The sequence below is a fragment of the Gadus morhua genome, chromosome 22 (genome assembly GCF_902167405.1).
Source record: "Gadus morhua chromosome 22, gadMor3.0, whole genome shotgun sequence".
NCBI lineage: Eukaryota > Metazoa > Chordata > Actinopteri > Gadiformes > Gadidae > Gadus > Gadus morhua.
Window position 1 is genome coordinate 8,386,583 of NC_044069.1, and position 19,571 is coordinate 8,406,153.

Sequence of the window (19,571 nt, forward strand, 5' to 3'; positions counted from 1 at the left end):
GTGTGTGTGTGTGTGTGTGTGTGTGTGTGTGTGTGTGTTTGTGAGACAGAACTGTGTGTCAGTATGCGTGTATTTATGTACTTTGAATAGAACTATACTATCCTCTCCTGACACACTTATGAAAAATCGACCAACCTCTGCTCTTCCTAATTCCCAGAGCTTCTCCGTACGCAAGTTGTTCAGTTGTTCTTAGAAACGTGGTTGTGCATCATTAGGCAGCTAGCCTACATTGTATGCTTAAAGACTAAATGTTATTCTTTATATAAATCCACCTGTGAGATTTTTATCATAAATATTCATTGTATATTTCAAAGTATTTTTATACTACATAAATATATTCATATTTAAAGAAAAGGTCAAATAAAGTGATTTTGGGAATGTCCGTACTCATGGTAACAAATACTGCAGTAGTTCAGCGAAATAGTTTGCTCCTGAAAAACGGGTTAAGGAGAAGTACATCCTGCATGTGTTTGTGTGAGGGTGTGTGTCATAGCCCCCTACTAGATTGGGATATTGATTTATAGATATTAGTTCACTAGAAGTACAGTATATATAGTGTATAGAGGATACAACACCAGCTACAAGACGTTGATGTGATCATATATAGATATTAGTATATCAGTAGTGTGTATAGCTATATCTACATATAGATATAGATATGTATCGATAGATAGATAGATAGATAGATAGATAGATAGATAGATAGATAGATAGATATTTATAGTGTATAACACCACCTACCAGACCGTGATGTGAGTATATATAGATATGAGAATATAATGTATATACATATATATGGAGTGTATAACACCACCTACCAGACGGTGATGTAGTCTTATATAGATATGAGTACACCAGTATAGTGTGTATATAGAGTGTATAGCACCACCTACCAGACGGTGATGTAGTCGTATATAGATACGAGTACACCAGTATAGTGTGTATATAGAGTGTATAACACCACCTACCAGACGGTACTGTAGTCTTATATAGATATGAGTACACCAGTATAGTGTGTATATAGAGTGTATAGCACCACCTACCAGACGGTGATGTAGTCGTATATAGATACGAGTACACCAGTATAGTGTGTATATAGAGTGTATAACACCACCTACCAGACGGTACTGTAGTCTTATATAGATATGAGTACACCAGTATAGTGTGTATATAGAGTGTATAGCACCACCTACCAGACGGTGATGTAGTCGTAGATGGGCTCGGTGCTGAGCACGGTGAAGTTGATGTAGATGCCGTGTCCCGGAGGAACCCTGACGCTCCACACACAGTCCTGGAAGTTGGGGTACTCCTCGGGGTGCCCCGGGGAGTAGATGGTCCCGTTCAGGGACGTGATGTTCCCCCCACACAGAGCTGTGGCGGAAAGGACACGCTGAGACCCAGAACAATGGGACGCCGGCCCTTTAAGACGAGCACCCCCCCCGTCGCGTGGAGGGCTCGGAGCTGCAGCTGTACGAGCTGAAGGAGCGACAGACTCTGCGGGGCGTCCGTGGGCGGAGGTGTGTGTGCCATATGATAATATAAATCGCACCGGGCCGCATAATTATTCAGTCATGATGATTCCTCTCACACCTTTTCCCCAAAGCGACCTACAGTGATTCGAGACGGCCTCCCAGCGAGGTGAATGAGTTAAGACGCAGGTGATTAACGAGCGGGGGTGAAGCCTCTTGCTCAAGGACGCCTGCTAATTGGCTTCATGAAAAAACACTTTATAAAAGTAATAGCCCGAATTTACCGTTATGCGTGCCCGTGATCCAAATATCGCACTGCGCGTTGCTAGATATTTCGAACGCTACCCTTTCTAAGTAGGTCTAGTTAATAAGACCATTTACTTCGTTACACGTTTTGAAGGGCTAGGCGTCTGCGCTGTTGCAGGCTGCCTACAGGTCGACTGCAGACATTGGGGTGGGACCCCAGAACCTTTGCGCAGCCCGTTCAGCCCCCTAAATGTAAATGGACTGCATTTATAAAGCCCTGTAGAGCGCTTTTATCCAAAGCGCTTTACAATATTGCGTAACATTCACCCATTCACAAAAGCACGCCGGTGTCAGCATGCAATGCAACAGCCAGCTCTTCGGGAGCAGGTAACTCCCGAAGAGCTGGCTGGCTGGTAACCTTGCGGTTACCAGCCAGCCCGATCTACCTCCTGAGCTAGTGCCGCACCTAACTCCTAGATCGTGACGTGACATAAGTAGTGTTCGTTGTTCTACAGTAGGTAGCCGGTCACAGACCTTCACAGCGGGGCAGCGGGTGGTTCCAGGTGCGGCTGATCCCGTGCAGGCAGGTGAGCGAGGCCTCCCCGATCAGGGAGTACCCCGGCAGGCACTCGAACGACACCGTCATGCCCACGCTGAAGTCCGTCCCGATCACGATCCCGTTCCGGAAGGGCCGCGGGTCGGGGCAGCTCTGCAGCTGGTAGGCTGGGAACGCAACGGGAAATTTGGGGAAATTTGGGAAAAATTCATTACATTTTAAATGTCAGAAGGTTCTCTACAATCTGTCACCCCGGACATATGAATACACGTTCTATGCAACAATTTGGAAAATAAGGAAGTAATAGCATGAAGGGGCAACATCAAAACCATTTGATGAATAGATTGAAAGACAGAGAGACATATACATAGAAACACATACAGACAGATCGATGGAAAGATGAGATACTTCACCCTCAAGGGTTAATTGAGGATGAAGAACATAACAACATAAGCACCTAAACAAGGAACTACAATGTTCAAGTGGGCAAATTGTCAGCGTGTCGAAAACGCGTGTTAAAAATAGCACCGAGAATAATTACCCTGGTATGTGATGTGGAAACCCGGCTTGTTTTGCGAGTAATCGCTGTGGAAGAAGAAGCTGGTTTGGTGGGTGGTGCTAAACAGAGACTTGGGGATGATTGGTCCGCTGAACCTGTCAATCACAGAGCCGGTCTCCATGTTGCCACTGCGGATCTCGAGGTAGTCGTGGATCGCTTCTGTGGAGAAGTTGAGGAACTGCAGATGGATCCCTGGAGGAAGACAGCACCAAAATAGAGGAGGATAAATTACAACAACAAGTAAGCCAACCAATCTATGAATTGGTTCACTAGCGGGGATCCTCCAGAGGTCAATTATAACTAACATCGATATGATTCACATGCGCCACTTATGATTGGCTCTACTCAGCCACCGTATTTCAATCACTAAAAGTTTACGGAAAAAAGACCCACAAATAACCGGCTGAGCTAGAGACTCAATTGAGTGATTACGTGAACAAACAGAGGAACTAGGAGGGATTGAAAGGGAGAATAATGACATTTATACTAGGCTGAGAGAGAATCCTGATTTGTAGATCGTAGCAATATCATGGTCTACCGCGGGCGCACTTTCTGAGCTGTGTCCGTCAGTCAACAGTCCCCAGAGTGAGAAGAAAAATAACACGAAAAGACGAACAAAAACAACGAAGACAAGGAGGATGAATACAGAGTTTCACCAAGGAGTTTGACAAGTCTTTGAGCGAATACCTCACTTTTAGCTGTCCGTCCCTCTCTAACCTAATCGCTTAACCCATGTCACTGAAAGTGCCGCCCCCTCTCACTTATTAACCCATTCAAATGAAATTCCTGCCCCCTGTATATCCCCTCTTAAGCCATGTCACCTGAAGTCCCACCAACTCTCTTACCTCTTAACCCATGTCAGTAAAAGTCCAGCCCACTATTTCGCCTCTGAACCCATGTCACTTAAAGACCCACCCCGTCTCTCGCAAATTGGACTGGTGTCGAAAACTAGCATGTATGCTGATACACTTAAAACAATGCATCTGGTTCGTCCAACGAAAACGTCATGTCTGTGTCAGATAAAATCAGTTCCTGACAGAAAGACGACGAGGAGCACACAGATGGACGTCTGTCCGTCAGGACTAGGAACCTTGAGTGCCCCCTTACCGAAGCCCACCGGTAGGTTGACCGTCCAGGAGCAGTCTAAGCCACTGGGGTAGTTGCCAGGGTAACCGGGACTCAGGATCACTCCGCTGACGTCCGTCATGGAGCCACCGCATTGGGCTGTGTGCATGAACACACACACACACACACACACACACACACACACACACACACACACACACACACAGAAACACAAACACAAACATAAACAGATATGGGGAGAAAGAGAGAGAGAGGTAGAGAGAGTGGAAGAAAGGAAGTGGAATAATTAGCACAGCAGATCAGCAAGAGGTATACTATCTATAATTGACTGACATCATAGCGATCAGCCTCAGCTTCTGTCTGAATCACTCTGGGTACAAACTCGGTCTAAACTAAGGGGGTTGCAGACGCCCGGAGTCCAAGCTGGCCTGGATGCGAGTCACAACCTACCTACTACACTCTAATCTCTTGCTTTCCCCTCCTCTTTCGAAGGAACAAGGAAACGAGGACAAAACCGGGGGAAATGCGGCGAATAATGGCTTTTATCCACTTGTGGATGTGGAACGGGAACATTGGGAAAACCAATTCTGCGGTCCTCCTTGTAAACACCGGCCGGTCGGACTCCACTCGGCCACCGCGGCATTATCGAGCACACTGGGCAGCGGACGGCGACGCCCCGGGGCCCAGGCTTTTCACTGCTGCTTTCTATTTATTCCTGGGATATGATGGCTCATTTACAACGCTAAAGAGCCCCGCGCCAACCCTGAGAGAACCAGGGTGAAATGTGTCTGAGGGAAAAGGCGGTTTGAACGGCGATATGCCTCATGTGCTGTTTAATTAAAGGGGATTTTGGAGTGCAGAGTTCTACCTGCATGCATGCATCTCATGTCCCCATCATAACTCAATACTTTTTTATCATGTATAATAAGTGTATTTATGTGTATTAATGTGTATTTAAGTGTGACATGCGAGTGTGTGTGCGTGTGTGTGTGTGTGTGGCATCTCTTTGTATGTGTGAGTGTGTATGCTTGTGTGTCTGTGTTTCTCAGTATGTGTGTGCGTGTGTGTGTGTGTGTGTGTGTGTGTGTGTGTGTGTGTGTGTGTGTGTGTGTGTGTGTGTGTATGCTGTGTGTGTGCATATGAGTGAATGTGTGTGCACGTTTGTGTGTGTCCGTGCGTATGTGTACATGTGTCCGTGTGCCTGTGTGTGTGTGTACTGTGTACGCGCGCGTGTGTGTGTGTGTGTGTGTGTGTGTGTGCGTGCGTGCGTGTGTGTGTCTACCTACCAATACACAGCGGTACTGGGTAGTTCCATCTCCTCACAGGTCCTGGCATGCAGGTGATGTGGGCGTGGCCCTAACAGACAAAAACACACCCACACACCTTTAGACTCGTGACCATCTACATCCTCAGGATCCCTTTCCATCCAACACACTCCTTTAGATATAAATGACCAAAGAGATTTTATGCTGTACACATTATGAATGCATGTGAGAGAGCCGGTTGGAGTGCCCATATGAATCAAAGCACAAGGCCAATGGAATAGGATTTATATTCCTAGGAGTCAAGTGCAGAACAGGAGCTAATGGCACAGGTGATACAATCGTTCTACCAAAGCATAAAGGTCATGTTTCATTGTACACTTTTACATTAGCTTAGACTAGTTTATTCGTTATGTTCAGTCGAATGGATTTCAGTCTATCCTAGTCTAATCTTAGTTTGTTAGTCTAGTCTTGTCTGGTCTACTGAAGTCCAGTCTACTTCAGTCTGCTCCAGCCTCCAGTCTAGTACAGACTAGCCTAGTCTTGTGTAGTTTAGTCTTGTTCAGCATAGTCTAGTCCAGTCTAGTCTACTGAAGTCTAGTCTGGTCGATTTAAATCCAGTCTATACCAGTATCTTCCAGCCTCACGTACTCCAGTCTGCCCCAGCTTTGCCTAGTCTAATACAGACAAGTCTTATACAGACTAGTCTAATGACAAGTCTAATACAGACTAGTCTAATCCAGCCTTGCCCAGTACAGCCTAGGTTAGCCAAGCCTAATCTAGTCTAGTCTTGTTGAGGATGGTCTAGTTTATGCCTTCACGGTGCAGTGTCTCACCTGAAGGGAGTATCCGTGTTCGCAGGAGAACTGCACCACGTCCCCAACCATGTGGCGTTCCCCGTGGCGGACCCCATAGTTGGGGGTCTGGGGCTCAGGGCAGGTCTCCAGGCCGATGGCTGGGGGGAGGTCAGAGGGTCAACAACACACACCACGACACACACACACACATACAGGGTCAGAGCACACACACACATACAATGCTCCCTGCAAATCGTCCACGGGGACGGGAGAGAGAGACGTGCCGACAGGACGTGGTCTGAGGATCGTCTATTCTAACCAGCAGAGGCTAAAGTAAAGAGGTGTGTTTCATGGGGCCGTTACTACATTTTTAACAGCGTCTTAAAACACACTCTTTAGTTGAGCTTCCGTCTAAATCATTCGGTGCGTGATTGTCTTTGTTTGTTTGTACCTCTCAGGTATACCTCTGGGCTCATTGTTTATTGTGCCTTTAAACAAAATAATTGTTCCTGCTGCGTTTCCTCTCTTTTTAAGCGACTTTAATTGCTTCTGCAAAAAAAATGATCTCTGTGATTCAGATTGTTCCCTGTGATTTCAAACTCATTTCCTTCTGCGGTCGGTTCCCTCGTTACACACTTTTGTAGCGCTGTTATCAACCGAAACCCGCTCTGTCAATAAAGTTTAATTGCATTCAATTCTTTGCGTTTGTGTCTCTGAACAACACGGGACAGGGGGGCTGCAGAGGTGGGACGGGTGAGGGGGGGGGGGCAGGTACCGGTGTACTCCAGGTGGAAGCCGGCGGCAGACACGCTGATGTCAGAGCTGAAGCTCAGGTAGAGGTTGTTGGACGTGCTGTTGAGCAGAGGAGGGATGGTGGTGCCTGGGCCGGAGAGGAGGGAGGAGGGGGGAGAGAGGGGAGGAGAGGAGAGAGGAGGGGGGAGAGATGGGAGGCCAGAGGAAAGGCAAAAGAAGGAGAGGGAGAGGAAAGAGAGGAAGAGGAAGAAAGAACGATAGACAGAGAGGAAGAAAGAACGATCAACAGAAAGGGAGGACGAAAGACAAGTCAGGAAGAATGATAGAAAGGAAGGAGATACAGAAAGGGAGAACGAAAGAAAGAATTGAGGAAGGAAGGAAAGGGAGAACGAAAGCAAGAAGGAACAAGAGACGGAAAGGGAGTTGAGAAAAGAAAGAAGAGAAAGGAGGGAGAGAAGTAATGGGAGAAAGTTATTCCAAAATATTGTATGAAAGGTATATAAAAGTATGCAAGAAAAAAAAGAAAGCATGGTTATCGTTACATTTGTTTCAAAGTTATCACAAATCAGTTTTCTGTCGCTTCTCCTTCTTCGTCAACGTAATAAAAGTGCACTCTGCCGTCAATACATCCTGGCACACCGGGCGTCCAGCGCATGAGTCACAAAGTGCAGAGTGTATCGGCAGCTTTTAACGCCACCGACAGCACCTCCGCCATCGCCATCGTCGTCATCCTCCGAGGTCGAAGACCATGAGTGACAGCAGGGCCCTCGCTGGCCGTTACCCCGTGTGATGAAACATCAGACCCCCCACTTCCACAAGCCCTTTATCAGCGAGAGCCCCCCGCTGTTTTCCCATAAACCTCCCTGGCAGTGAGCGATGTGCTGGTGATCTCTTCCACGGAGGTGGTTGCCATGTGCCGTGTGAATTCGTACTTTTGTTGTGTGACTGCCGTCGGTTGGGCTTATGTAACGGGCCGGGATGGATACTCTGTGTTCCCGGGGCGATGTCAGGACCTGACGCGTTGTTATTCATTTCCTCACTCTCATTATGCCGTTTTTTGCATTGTGGTTCCATTGGCTCCATATGAATGGGCTTTGTTTATTCTCCACATGTTGTTTGGAATTTAATTAGTTTTTCTTATGTGTGTGCGTTTTTAACATCGAGAGGACACCTGGTGAAGATTACCGAAGATATTTCTATAAAAGCGTGGGTAATTTTTGGACTTAATGATGACGTTTTGTGTGCGCCATTTGAACACTGTGGGCTTCACGATTAAGTCAGGTGAACATATGAATATGCGTGGGAGTTCTTTTGGACATTTTTTTACAGGTACAACCGCCTGGAAGAGAACCATTTACCCGAGTCTCCACACAGCGTCCCTGCTGCGTGTCTGGCACTGAATCTGTTTCTATGTCTGTGTGCACGGGTTTGTGTGTATGTGTATCTGTGTGTGTCTGTATTTGTGTCTGTGGGTGTGTATCAGTGCGTGTGACCATAGGTGTCTGTGTGTGTATGTGTGTGTGTGTGTGTGTGTGTGTGTGTGTGTGTGTGTGTATGTGTGTGTGTTAGTGGGCATGCGCTCATGTGTGTGTGTGTATGTGTGCGTGTTAGTGGGCATGCGCTCATGTGTGTGTGTGTGTGTGTGTGTGTGTGTGTGTGTGTGTGTGTGTGTGTGTGTTTGTACGCTCATTGGTGGGTGTGTGGTCTGTACATGTTTATGTGTGTGTATGAGTATCCGTGTGTGTGTGTGTGTTTTTGTGTGTGCGTTCATGGGCGTGTGTGTGTGGCCATGCTTTGCGGGCAGATGTCAGTGGGTGTGTGTGGCTGCTCGCCTGCTGAGAAAGCCCCGTTAAACTGTTCCACCGCTAATTGTGCTCTCCCATCAACAGGTTAACAGCTCAGTAGGGGGCATCATGACCCACAGCGGTAAAACTCCCATCAGAAACATAAGCAGCGACGATGGGAAAGTAGCACAGACGATGTTGAGCGATGATTATTGAGATCAATGTGACTGGTGGCCAGAATATTGAAATATGATTCCATGTATTATTAATATAAACAATTTCGGTGCTGATATCGTCCTGCCTGAAATTGAGTGAAATCCCAGACGAGACGTAATTCATGAATTATAAAACGTGCGAGTAATTGCAACTGCAATTTCACAAGTTCCATTTTGTAACCGGTGTAATCCCCACTTATTTATTGATTTATTGATCCATCTATTAGTATGTTTTTCTGGGTTACCGGAGTAGCTTCCTAGCCGCGGCGCGTGGTTGTCGGCACCGTCGTAGAAGTCCAGTGAGTCCCAATTGTGCTCCGTAGCGAAGCTCACCACCTGGATCTGAGAGGGAACAGGACCTTTACACAACGGTTGGACTTATTCCACGTCATGCTGGACATATCCTTCCTGTTATGCTAAGCTCATATGCAAGTGAAGGTATGCTAGGCTATGTCATCTTAATATTATGCTCGGAGTTTTCCAGACTTGTGAAGGTACATTATGTAATTCCCAGTATTGTTACGTTCACGTTTGTTGTGATTTGCCAGTGTTATGGCCATGTTATGATTATCTAATGCTATGCTAAACTATGCTCAAGCGATGTTAGGCTCATTTTATTCTATGCTATGCTATGATCGTGGTTAATTATGTCCACAGCTTTTCACTAAAGTAAAGAAGAAAAAGAATACATCAAAACAACAGCCCAAAGCTTGTTTTAGAGTCTGGCATTGGACTGAAGTTTGGATGAGTTCAAGACAATTATAAACAGACAAACACAGGTTTGGTTGGGTAGATCACACATACTATAGCCTGGAGCTAATGAACATAACCAAGCAAGTTATCACTGAGCAGGATGAATGGGATATTATCTCGACTGAAGAGCCAACTGAACACAATACTGGGACCAAGCACTGTGCTTTGTGCAGCCAATTCGAAAGCTACTTATTATTTCTCATCTCAGAAAAAAAAAAAGTTATAAGGTCATTGATAAAAATCAATGGATAGATCTGGACACAGATCCCTTGTAAATAGATTGCAAGGTTCCTTTTGTGCATCTGCTTTTATTTCTTAATTAAAGACTTACCGAAGGCTACGCTAGAGGAAATACTACTCAACACTTACTACTATTTAACAATGTGTGTTTTAGCAGAATCATTTACCTAAGTCGACTTTACTGATCATTACAGAGCAGGTTGGGGTTTAGAGCCTTCTACTCACGAACCCAGAACCTTTCATCTGGGCGTCACAATCCTAATACTACACTACCCTGCCGCTTACTAATAGGCCTACTACCGTTACCCAGCCATCCATCCATTCATCTGTGCATCCATGACTCCTCCACCAGCCAGGGGGGGAGGTGTAGCTGGGAGTTACCTGTATGCCAGCCCCTTCGGGCACAGACACCTTCCACACACAGTTCTGGTTGTTGTCGTAGGGCTCTGGGTAGCCCGGGGACAGGATAGTCCCCCGACGCAGCGCCAACACACCTCCACACGGGACTAGAGAGAGTGGGGCATAGAGACGGAGAGAGGGAGTGGGGAGGGAGGGAGAGAGCAAGAGAGAGAGAGAGAGTGTCACATAGTTACATCACAAGTCACTCACCACCATCAAGAGCGTACGGAGACAAGGGACCTCTAGAGGCAGGCCTTCCCCCACTAGCAAAGTTTTCAAGCTGGGTACGACAAACTCGCTTTCCCCTGAAGACCGCCAGACCTTTCCCCACTAGGATAGTGTTCAACCTGGGTATGACTAACACTCTTCCCCCTGGAAACAGCCAGACCTTTCCCCACTAGGATAGTGTTCAACCTGGGTATGACTAACACTCTTCCCCCTGAAGACCGCCAGACCTTTCCCCACTAGGATAGTGTTCAACCTGGGTACAACTTACACTATTCCCCCTGGAAACAGCCAGTCTTTTCCCCACTGGCATAGTGTTCAACCCGGGTACGACGAACACCACATCGTACTCTGATACGGCCGACATTGCTCTCCTATTAATGGCTCCGTCAGTGGGTTTAATGATCGGTGTTCATCAGCTCTCGATGCTGCCGCCCCGTGTAAAAGGAGGTCACCGCCTGCTGTAGATCCATCCCCCCGGATCAATGACAGCATCAGCACCAATGTAGGGAATATTGAGAGGTCGTAGATAGAGGGAAGTGATCAAAACTCACCGTGCACTGACTTCACTCGAAGCGTTTATGAAGTAAGCTCGATCGTCAAGCTTCAAAGAAGCGAGAGCCGTCTATTTGTCTGGCTTAATTTTTAATACCAGAACAACCCCGGGTTTTGATTAACACTTCAATCAGCTTGTGTGTACCGGCTGCCTGCAGTCCCTGCCTCGTCAACCTCTGACCGGGCCGTTGATTGTTTTATCTTTCTTTGTGGACAACCACAACTACGTTCACACTGCTGTTGTGTGCTCTGTCCAAAGAGGTGACCCCCCTATCTCGTTGTCTGAGTTCAGTCCCGTTTTCCTGCCGCGTCTCTCGGCTACACGCATCTCATACGCGCCCGTCCTCCCGTCCTTCTGATGTAATCCCCGCCACCATTTCGACACCAAGAGGTCCAGTCACAAGCCCCATCCTTCTGTCCATTATTAATGGACTCACCTCTAGGCTGCATCCCTGAATATATTTAAGACACCAAGTGTCCAACCGCTCCTCCAAAAACCTTTGATGAATAAAACTAAAGTCTAACTTAGCCCCCACACACTCCCTCCTGAAGGCAGACAGACAGCGCTCTCTTCCCTGAGCCTCTCCCCGGTGCGTGTCTGAGTGTGACTCACCGACGCAGGTGGGCAGCGTGTCGTTCCACTGGGCCAGGTTCTCGGGCACGCTCTCGCAGCGGATGGCGCTGGACCCGTGCAGCACGTAGCCGGGGTTGCACTCGAACTGGACCGCCGAGCCCGCCGCAAAGTCGTTGCCCAGGCGCCGGCCGAAGCGGGGCTCGGGCACCGAGCTGCACTGGGTAGAGCTGGTCCGCGGCACGGCTGCGGGGAGGTGGGTGGAGGGTGGAGGGTGGAGGGTGGAGGAAGGAGAGGATGTGGATGAGAGAGGGGTCGGGGTGTTCAGAGGAGGGGGTCCACTTTTCTGCTAGTAAATTGTAGAATGGTGACTTGTAATAATCCACTTTATAAAATGACTTACCCTATGCACAAGAAATGTACAGGTTTTATTTTTCATACAATGTCTACAAAATAAAAAATATGTCACTTTTTATAATTGTTCTCGTCACAATTGTCTGCTCCTGGGACTGGGAAGTGAGGTTGAACGCAACCAAAGTTGGAGGAGCTTCATTTGGGAGCGGTTTAGTAGCTTAACTTTCTAAATTATTTTAAATAGAGCACAGCTGGCTTGTCGACGAGTGTACAGACAAGCCAGGGTCCTCCAGCTGTCAATAGTGATATGTGTGCACTGGGGCCTGCCCGGATTTTATATGCGTGTCTTTTTTGGTGTTTTAATATAAGAGAAGATATCACTTGATTTATCCCAGGGGAAATTGTCGCACATCAGTTGCAGTACAAAGTAGGAAAAGAGCAATGGCATAAATGCAAACATGTAAATAAACAATATAATATACAAAAGGTACCAGTCGGTACCAGTTGTCCTGACCTTGGTACACGAAGTGGAACCCTTTGGCGGTGTCCGGGCCCACCGTGGTGAACTTGATGGTGATCTGGTTCCCAGTGCTCAGGGGAAGAGACTCACCTGGGAGGAGGAGTGAGGAGGAAACACAAGGGAAACAGTGCCATCAGTCAAGAACCGTACCCTTACATCTGATGGAATATTCATGCCTCTGTCATGCATCTATCCATCCATCTGTTCATCTATCCATTCATTCATCCGTCCATCTGTGCATTAATTAATCTATGTATCATCCATCCATCCATTAATCTATCCATCAATCCATCCATTCATTCATTCAACCAACCATATATTAATCCATCCATTCCTTATACTATCTATCATCCATCCATTCAATCGTTCATTCGTTAATCTATCCTTAAATCGATCCAATCATTCGCCTATCCAGCCATCAACGCATCCATCGCTCACCATCCACCTCTCATCACCATCCATCCATCAGTCCTTGCACACATTCATCCATCTAACCAGAGTGGGAGCCAGACAGAGAGGACAGCAGGGTGTTCTGCTGGGACGTCCCGTCGTAGATATCCACCACGTCGTTCAGGGACGTCTGGAACATCACAAACTGGCCAAAGAGAACTGGAGAGAGCGAGGAGAGAGCGAGACAAAGGAAGTAAAGGAGCGATACTCTACCGCCGCATGTGCAATTAACACCATTAATAATTATTCACTTCCAATGTTCATAGCTATCGTTAAAATGACGGAGCTCGATTTAAACTGTGGGTCTCTTCGTTTTAATTGGAAATTGTACCTTCTGTGTGAAACTCTTTTGAAGCCAAACATTGGCCCGAAATTATAAAACGATGACACTTTAGGGAAAGTGGGGGAGAAGAAAAGAGAACGCCGGATCAGGCTAACGGGAAGCTCCTTAGACTGGTAGGACCTAAGAAATATTAGCCTGTTTTACAAGCAACGCTAACGCTTCAACGCACAACGCCCGGTTGTTTGATGGCCGACAACGCCGCACTATGTAATATTTAAACCTGAATTCTTATGAGCACGGTTGACTTTACCCGTGTAGCTCTAATAAACCTTGTGGTCCTGAGGATTGATTCACACGTTTTCTGTAAATATTTCCCTTCTGCTCTTAGGAATTGTTACGTCCCTTCTGATGCAATTTTGAAAACAATACAAGAGAGGCTCAATCAATGGAGGGGAACATCATAAAAAGTGTGTGTTTCTCGGAGGGCCGTGAGAGAGGAGTGTGCACTTTAGGATGAATAAAATACTGTTCAGACAGGTCAGCTCTGCTGGGATTAAGTGTCTTTCTAAAGAGGGCCCTAAGCAGGAGGGATTGCTTGCACACTGAGCGTGTTAGTGTGCGCATGTGTGTGTGTGTCTGAGCATTTGTGTGTGTGTGTGTGATAAGTGAGGAGCAGTTTCTACCGGGGGGCAGAGACGCAGACGGATGCTATTCTGCGTGTCAGCAGAAATTGTTAAAAGCATTCCTCATGTATAAACTTTAAGGAATCTGAAGGCAAGTGATTTGACTCTGTGCAGTCTATTCTGCTGGTAAAGTCAACACGAGGGACACACACACACACACGCATGCCGTCACGGACGCCGACACACATGCACACGCATACACGCACAGATACGGATGGACATGCAAGCATGCACTAATACACACATACTCTCACATGCGTACTCACCGAGAGGCACATAGGTGCATGCGCACACATACACACACACACAAACACAAACACACACTATGCAGAGTTCGCTTGCCAGGCATTAGCTGACACACCGTTAAAACATTGCAGTCGATTTCCCTGACAGACACACACACGCACATTGATATAATGCAAGAGCACACACACACACACACGCACACACACGCACACAATGTGGACTTAAAAGGTGCATGAAAAACCGAAACACGTATGAGAGACCAGGATAAGAACACAAAGCCATGAGATCAAAGCGAGGTGGCAGTATATTGGCCCTCTTCCTCTCTCTCTCTTCCTCTCCCTCCCTCTGTACTAGAAAGGTTCATAAATGATTCCATACGTGACATTGTGTACGACTATGGATTACATCGTTGGAGAATCGTAGCGCTGGGGCACTGCAGTCTCCTTGTTCCCAGCGTGTGTGTGTGTGTGTGTGTGTGTGTGTGTGTGTGTGTGTGTGTGTGTGTGTGTGTGTGTGTGTGTGTGTGTGTGTGTGTGTGTGTGTACGTGCGTGTGCGTGCTTACTGCTTTTCATTATGGTCGTGAACCTGTAAGCCTCACCAGGCTCTAACTCCCCTCTGACACGTTAAAAATCTCTGACACAGATTCAAACAGACGGCCACATTTGATTGCCTGACAGATTTGAAGCGACGGCTGATTGGCTAGAAAGGGAACCCTGATGGTTTATTCATCATCCAATCACGCTCATTGACATTTCATGGGAAAAGTAAGTTTGCTAAAACCTGACCGAATGCAAAAAAAGCCATTGTGGAGTTCTTTATATGTGTGCACCAATTTGTCTCATCAACCACTAATTTAGGCAAAATACTAATAGCTTTATCGCTTTGTATTGCTAAACTTTATATTAGTATTGGTTTCCTTTGAGCAGGCATAATGAGTCCTCATTCATTGTCGGCCTGACAGAGGTGAATTACTCTCCGTGGTGTCGCTAACCCAAATATATTCCGATAATCAGTATTCACTACCTCAAAGGCGATGAGAGAATCCCATTTTGTCAAAGTGACACATTGTCGGAACTTCTCCTTCTACAATATTCATGCCGTCAACCCCCCGTTCTATATTACCAGCGGCGATCATGATGATCACAGGCTCATTCCGGGTCGTCATGGCGATTAGAAAAGAGCCACCGGGATCCAATAACTGATCAGGAATTGTAAATAGTTAATACATCATCTGATAGATCCCCTGCAGCCTTTCATTTCAGGCTTTCCCGGTGGACTCCTGTGTGTTGGGGGCCCCAAGGAAGCAGAGGAGTCCTTGGGAATCGAAAATTAGAAATGAAATATTTAATTTCATTATTCATCATTTCTACCCGAATGGCAGTTTGGCACACGGCTACACGTAGCTATATCTAATGAAAAAAAGTCTCTCTCTAGGAGGGAGTTCTGTATTGTAGACTAATGGAATTAATACAGAGCCACTTTATTGATTACACAATAACAGAATGATAGAAAGTCTTACGGGGGGTGGGGGGGGGGGTGCTTTGATCGATGAAGGGTTTTTTCGCCCGGCGCTGCCGGAATTACAGACAACTGCTGGATGCCGCAATAAATCAGAGTAAACGCTGCCACACATCTTCAGAGAAGGTGGTCTCCTTTGTGCAGAGGTCCGTCAAAAGAGGCTCCGCCGCCTAACGTATGCCCCGGGTTAAGACCACCGGAGGCTGCTATAGTGTGTGTGTGTGTTTGTGTGTGTGTGTGTGTGAGGAGGCGAAGGAGTGATGTCTATGTGTGTGCGTATGTGAGTGTGCTCTGCATGCATGTGTTGCTTGTGCATGTGTGTGTGCATGTGTGTGTGTGTGTGTGCATGTATGTATGTGTGTGTGTATGCGCGCACGCGTGTGTGTGTGTGTGCATGTATGTATGTGTGTGTGTATGCGCGCACGCGTGTGTGTGTGTTTGTGTGTGTGTGTGTGTGTGTGTGTGCGTGTGTGTGTGTGTGTGCGTGTGCGCGCATGTGCGTGTGTGTAAGGCCATACCGAACTCCCGGGGGACGGAGATGGAGTAGACGCAGGCGTGTCCGGCTGTGTAGTTCCGGGGAAAGTTGGGCGAGAGAACAGTTCCCTCTGATCCTGTAGAGCGACTGCCGCAGGGCGCTGGACACACACACACACACACACACACACACAGACGCACAAAAATCTATACACACTGGGAGTACTGAGATTCTATGATTTATCATGCCATACACTGTAATGCAACAACACTGTAATGTCTCTGTCTACTTGTGTGCGTGTGTGTGTGTGTGTGTGTGTGTGTGTGTGTGTGTGTGTGTGTGTGTGTGTGTGTGTGTGTGTGTGTGTGTGTTTACTATAGGTGTAGTGTGAGATTACTTCCACAGTGGAGGAGCTAATCATAGGTTCTCCTCACTGACGGGCTGTCTCCCGTTGTTTATGTACCTGTATTGTTGATGAAAAGGTTAGGCCTCACCTCATTCCTCTAGGTTTTTTCATGCGTTGTCTGTGCTTTTGTGTGTGTATGACGTGTGTATTTGTGTGGCTGTTCCTATGCGTGTGTGTGTGTGTGTGTCTTTGTGTGTATGTATTTTTGTGTTTGTATTTGTGTGTGGGTGTAAGTAACTGTTTGTGTGTGTATGTGTATGTGTGTGTGTATTTGTGTGTGTGTCTGTGTGCGTGTGCGTGTGTGTGTGTGCGTTTACCTTGACAACTGGGTAAGGCCCTGTTCCACCCCGGCCTTCCGTCGTCTCCCATGCTGCAGGTGAGGGTGGAATAACCCTAACAGAAAGAGGGAAAACACTGTGTTTAATATGAACATCGATCATCACAACCTCCTCTCTCATGTACCATTATGGCCCGCAATCAGGGAAAAATACAAAGCCAGAAAATGTCCACCACTGCTTTTCAAAATTACTCTGAAAAAGACAATTCAGCGATTTCCTTTAACCTCATTTCCATGTTTCAGAATACATTTTACTCAATGTTAAGTGCATCGCCATGTCCTGCTGGTCTGAACAAGTCCAGCTGAGATTCATTTTGTTTTTACAAGGCCTTACTGGGTACTCATAGTGCTGAAGAGTTTACAATAGGGTGTGTCGCTGTATTGAGCATTGCGAAAGTTATCGAAATGATTGAATTCTACCTCTTTATGATGCAAGTATGATGCAAACGGATGCAAGCGTCAAACTTTTTATGTATGCATAGATATAGTTTCACAGTGGAAGGTGACAAAAAAATATCTAATAATTTGTACGGGGACAGCCGTCATCCATGGACGGTCCTCATATAGCTGTTTATTTTGAAACTGTGTGTGTTGCTTTACAGACCTTTTCAGACTTTTCAGAGAGGACAAACACGGGTGTCACACATTTTACCAAAATGGGTCCACTCCTTCTATGTACCAGGTTACGGGTCGGTGACTACACTGGTTAACATAAGTCTGAACTAAACTAGTGAAAAGATCAATGTACCAGGGCACGCGTCGGTGACTACACTAGTGAACATAAGTCTTAACTAAACTAGTGAAAGGATGTCCCTAAATGTTAAATAACTCAGTTAAATCTCTTTAAGAAGACCTAGGATGTGTGATTGAAGCCGACAGAGTAAATTTACTACACATACAGAGTAAAACGACCTACAGTAAGTGCATTCAGCAATGAAGATATACCCCAAAAAGCACAAGAATAATTCAAGTGTATACAAATGCTTTTAGGTTCCCGAAAATAGAAACAAGAGTTAGAGTGAATTTGTATTGTAGTCTTCATTTGTACCTGTAAGATGTAGCCAGCTTCACAGTAGAAGGTCACCGTGGAGCCCAGTTTATAATCTGAACCAAGTCTGGTGCCGTTCAGCACCACGCCAGGGTCAAAGCAAGACTCCCTCAACTTGGCTGGGGGGGGGGGGGGGTAGAGTCAGAGAGAGAGAGAGAGAGAGAGAGAGAGAGAGAGAGAGAGAGACAGAGAGAGAGAGAGAGAGAGAGAGAGAGTGCGAGAGAGTGCGAGAGAGAGCGCGAGAGCGAGCGAGAGCGAGAGAGAGAGAGAGAGAGAGAGAGAGAGAGAGAGAGAGAGAGAGAGAGAGAGCGAGATCATCGGAGGAGAAGGTTAAACAGGAAGTCATGCATAATAAAACGAGGGCGATTTTAATAATAAATATCTCTTCTGAACCATAATCAATGAGGCAGCAGACATTAACTCGGCCTTTCTAATAGTCTACTTGACTTAGCTGTCCTTAGCAGGAAGAGATGGCACCCGCCCAGGGTAACCCCCCACCCCCCACCCCCCCCCACCCTGACAGCCCCCTAACCCAAGAGCTTTATATGGTCCGTGAACTGTGAAAATTAAGACTTTGGCCCGATGCCAAACGACTTTTCTTGTCATAGTTTCAAATGCAGACTTTTTTATTTTTTTCGTTTTTTGGATGGGGGTGGGGAGGGGGGGGGTGGTACTCTGCGAGAGCAGTAAACTGCTGATGTCAAGCGGTGTATTTAATAACGCACATTTACAACCAGAGAATCGGCTTACTTTCCCCCCCCGGTCGCATTTACACTTCATCGAGGCGGCTAATGCGTAGGATATATACAATGAACAAAGAGGGTCGTGTCCGACTTCCAAAGAGTAGTCATTAGTTGAATAAAGTGAAAAGGGAGGGCTTACCATACCAAGGAATACATTATCTCAAATATGCCTATTGTATGGCACACACGCCACTACTGCAGATGGAGCAGGTTTATCATTTCAATGCTTAAACCTTTTGTTTTGTAATAGCATAATTTCAGTCACACTGTTTCTGCAAAAACTATAAAGAAATTACTCTCAATTGTGTCCTTTACGCTGAAGAGGGAAATACGTGTAAAAGATATTTGTAAATTATTTTGCCAGAGTGACAAGCACATAAATGCTCATTTATACCTCAAGGATCTTTCAAGCTGGGCGATAAGCACACTGTCGATTCATAATGGCTTTGCACGGTATCTGTTTGTGTCATTGTTGTATGATTGCCTGTTAAGGAAAATTACTTGCCACAATTTCCCATCAAATAACAATTTGGATATATTTCATTTTCTCGGGGGCTCTCACTTTAACGTGATTTGAACCAGCTGCTATGTTGACACTGATTTGAACGGGTAAAGTCAAGCTGCCTTGTAACTGGCTGGTTCAAATGTTATGGTTGAAGATGATTGGTGCGAGTGAGTTTTGACATCGCAGCTGGCTGCCTTGTCAATCAATCAACTGGTGAGACTTAAAGTCAAGTAACATGGCAACAAAGCAAACATCCCTCTCGGTAATTGAGCATACACAGCCCTCTTTAGAGTCGCAACTGAGTCGTTTAGCAGATGCTTAAAACGCAGAGGGACAACGGTGAATCTCAGACACATTAGCGCCTCTAGGGGTGTGACACCTCACATCAACAACCCCCATAATGCTTTGGGTTCGAAGCCAAAGACTTCTGGCTGAGGAAAATAAGAAAAAGACACAACCAAAAGACCTGGCCCTACTTCTTACGAATACAAATCTGAGCTCAGAAATAAAGAAATGAATAAAAACGAACCAG

The 19,571-nt window shown here is 46.3% G+C and overlaps 1 protein-coding gene across 2 annotated transcripts in view; it reads right to left on the reverse strand.

Annotated features, from left to right (window-relative positions):
- The window catches only part of LOC115536286 (CUB and sushi domain-containing protein 3), a 327,005-nt gene that overhangs the window by 50,468 nt on the left and 256,966 nt on the right, over positions 1-19,571 (reverse strand). For both annotated transcript variants that reach the window (XM_030348078.1, XM_030348077.1), the window contains 15 exons: positions 17,792-17,910; positions 16,724-16,799; positions 16,044-16,160; positions 12,840-12,953; positions 12,339-12,434; positions 11,513-11,716; positions 10,102-10,226; positions 8,973-9,069; positions 6,751-6,855; positions 6,015-6,133; positions 5,203-5,272; positions 3,938-4,054; positions 2,813-3,022; positions 2,250-2,438; positions 1,194-1,371 (listed from right to left, as the gene is read on the reverse strand). In XM_030348078.1, the coding sequence (XP_030203938.1) occupies positions 1,194-1,371; positions 2,250-2,438; positions 2,813-3,022; positions 3,938-4,054; positions 5,203-5,272; positions 6,015-6,133; positions 6,751-6,855; positions 8,973-9,069; positions 10,102-10,226; positions 11,513-11,716; positions 12,339-12,434; positions 12,840-12,953; positions 16,044-16,160; positions 16,724-16,799; positions 17,792-17,910 (1,936 nt within the window). The remainder of the gene's footprint in view (positions 1-1,193; positions 1,372-2,249; positions 2,439-2,812; positions 3,023-3,937; positions 4,055-5,202; positions 5,273-6,014; positions 6,134-6,750; positions 6,856-8,972; positions 9,070-10,101; positions 10,227-11,512; positions 11,717-12,338; positions 12,435-12,839; positions 12,954-16,043; positions 16,161-16,723; positions 16,800-17,791; positions 17,911-19,571) is intronic.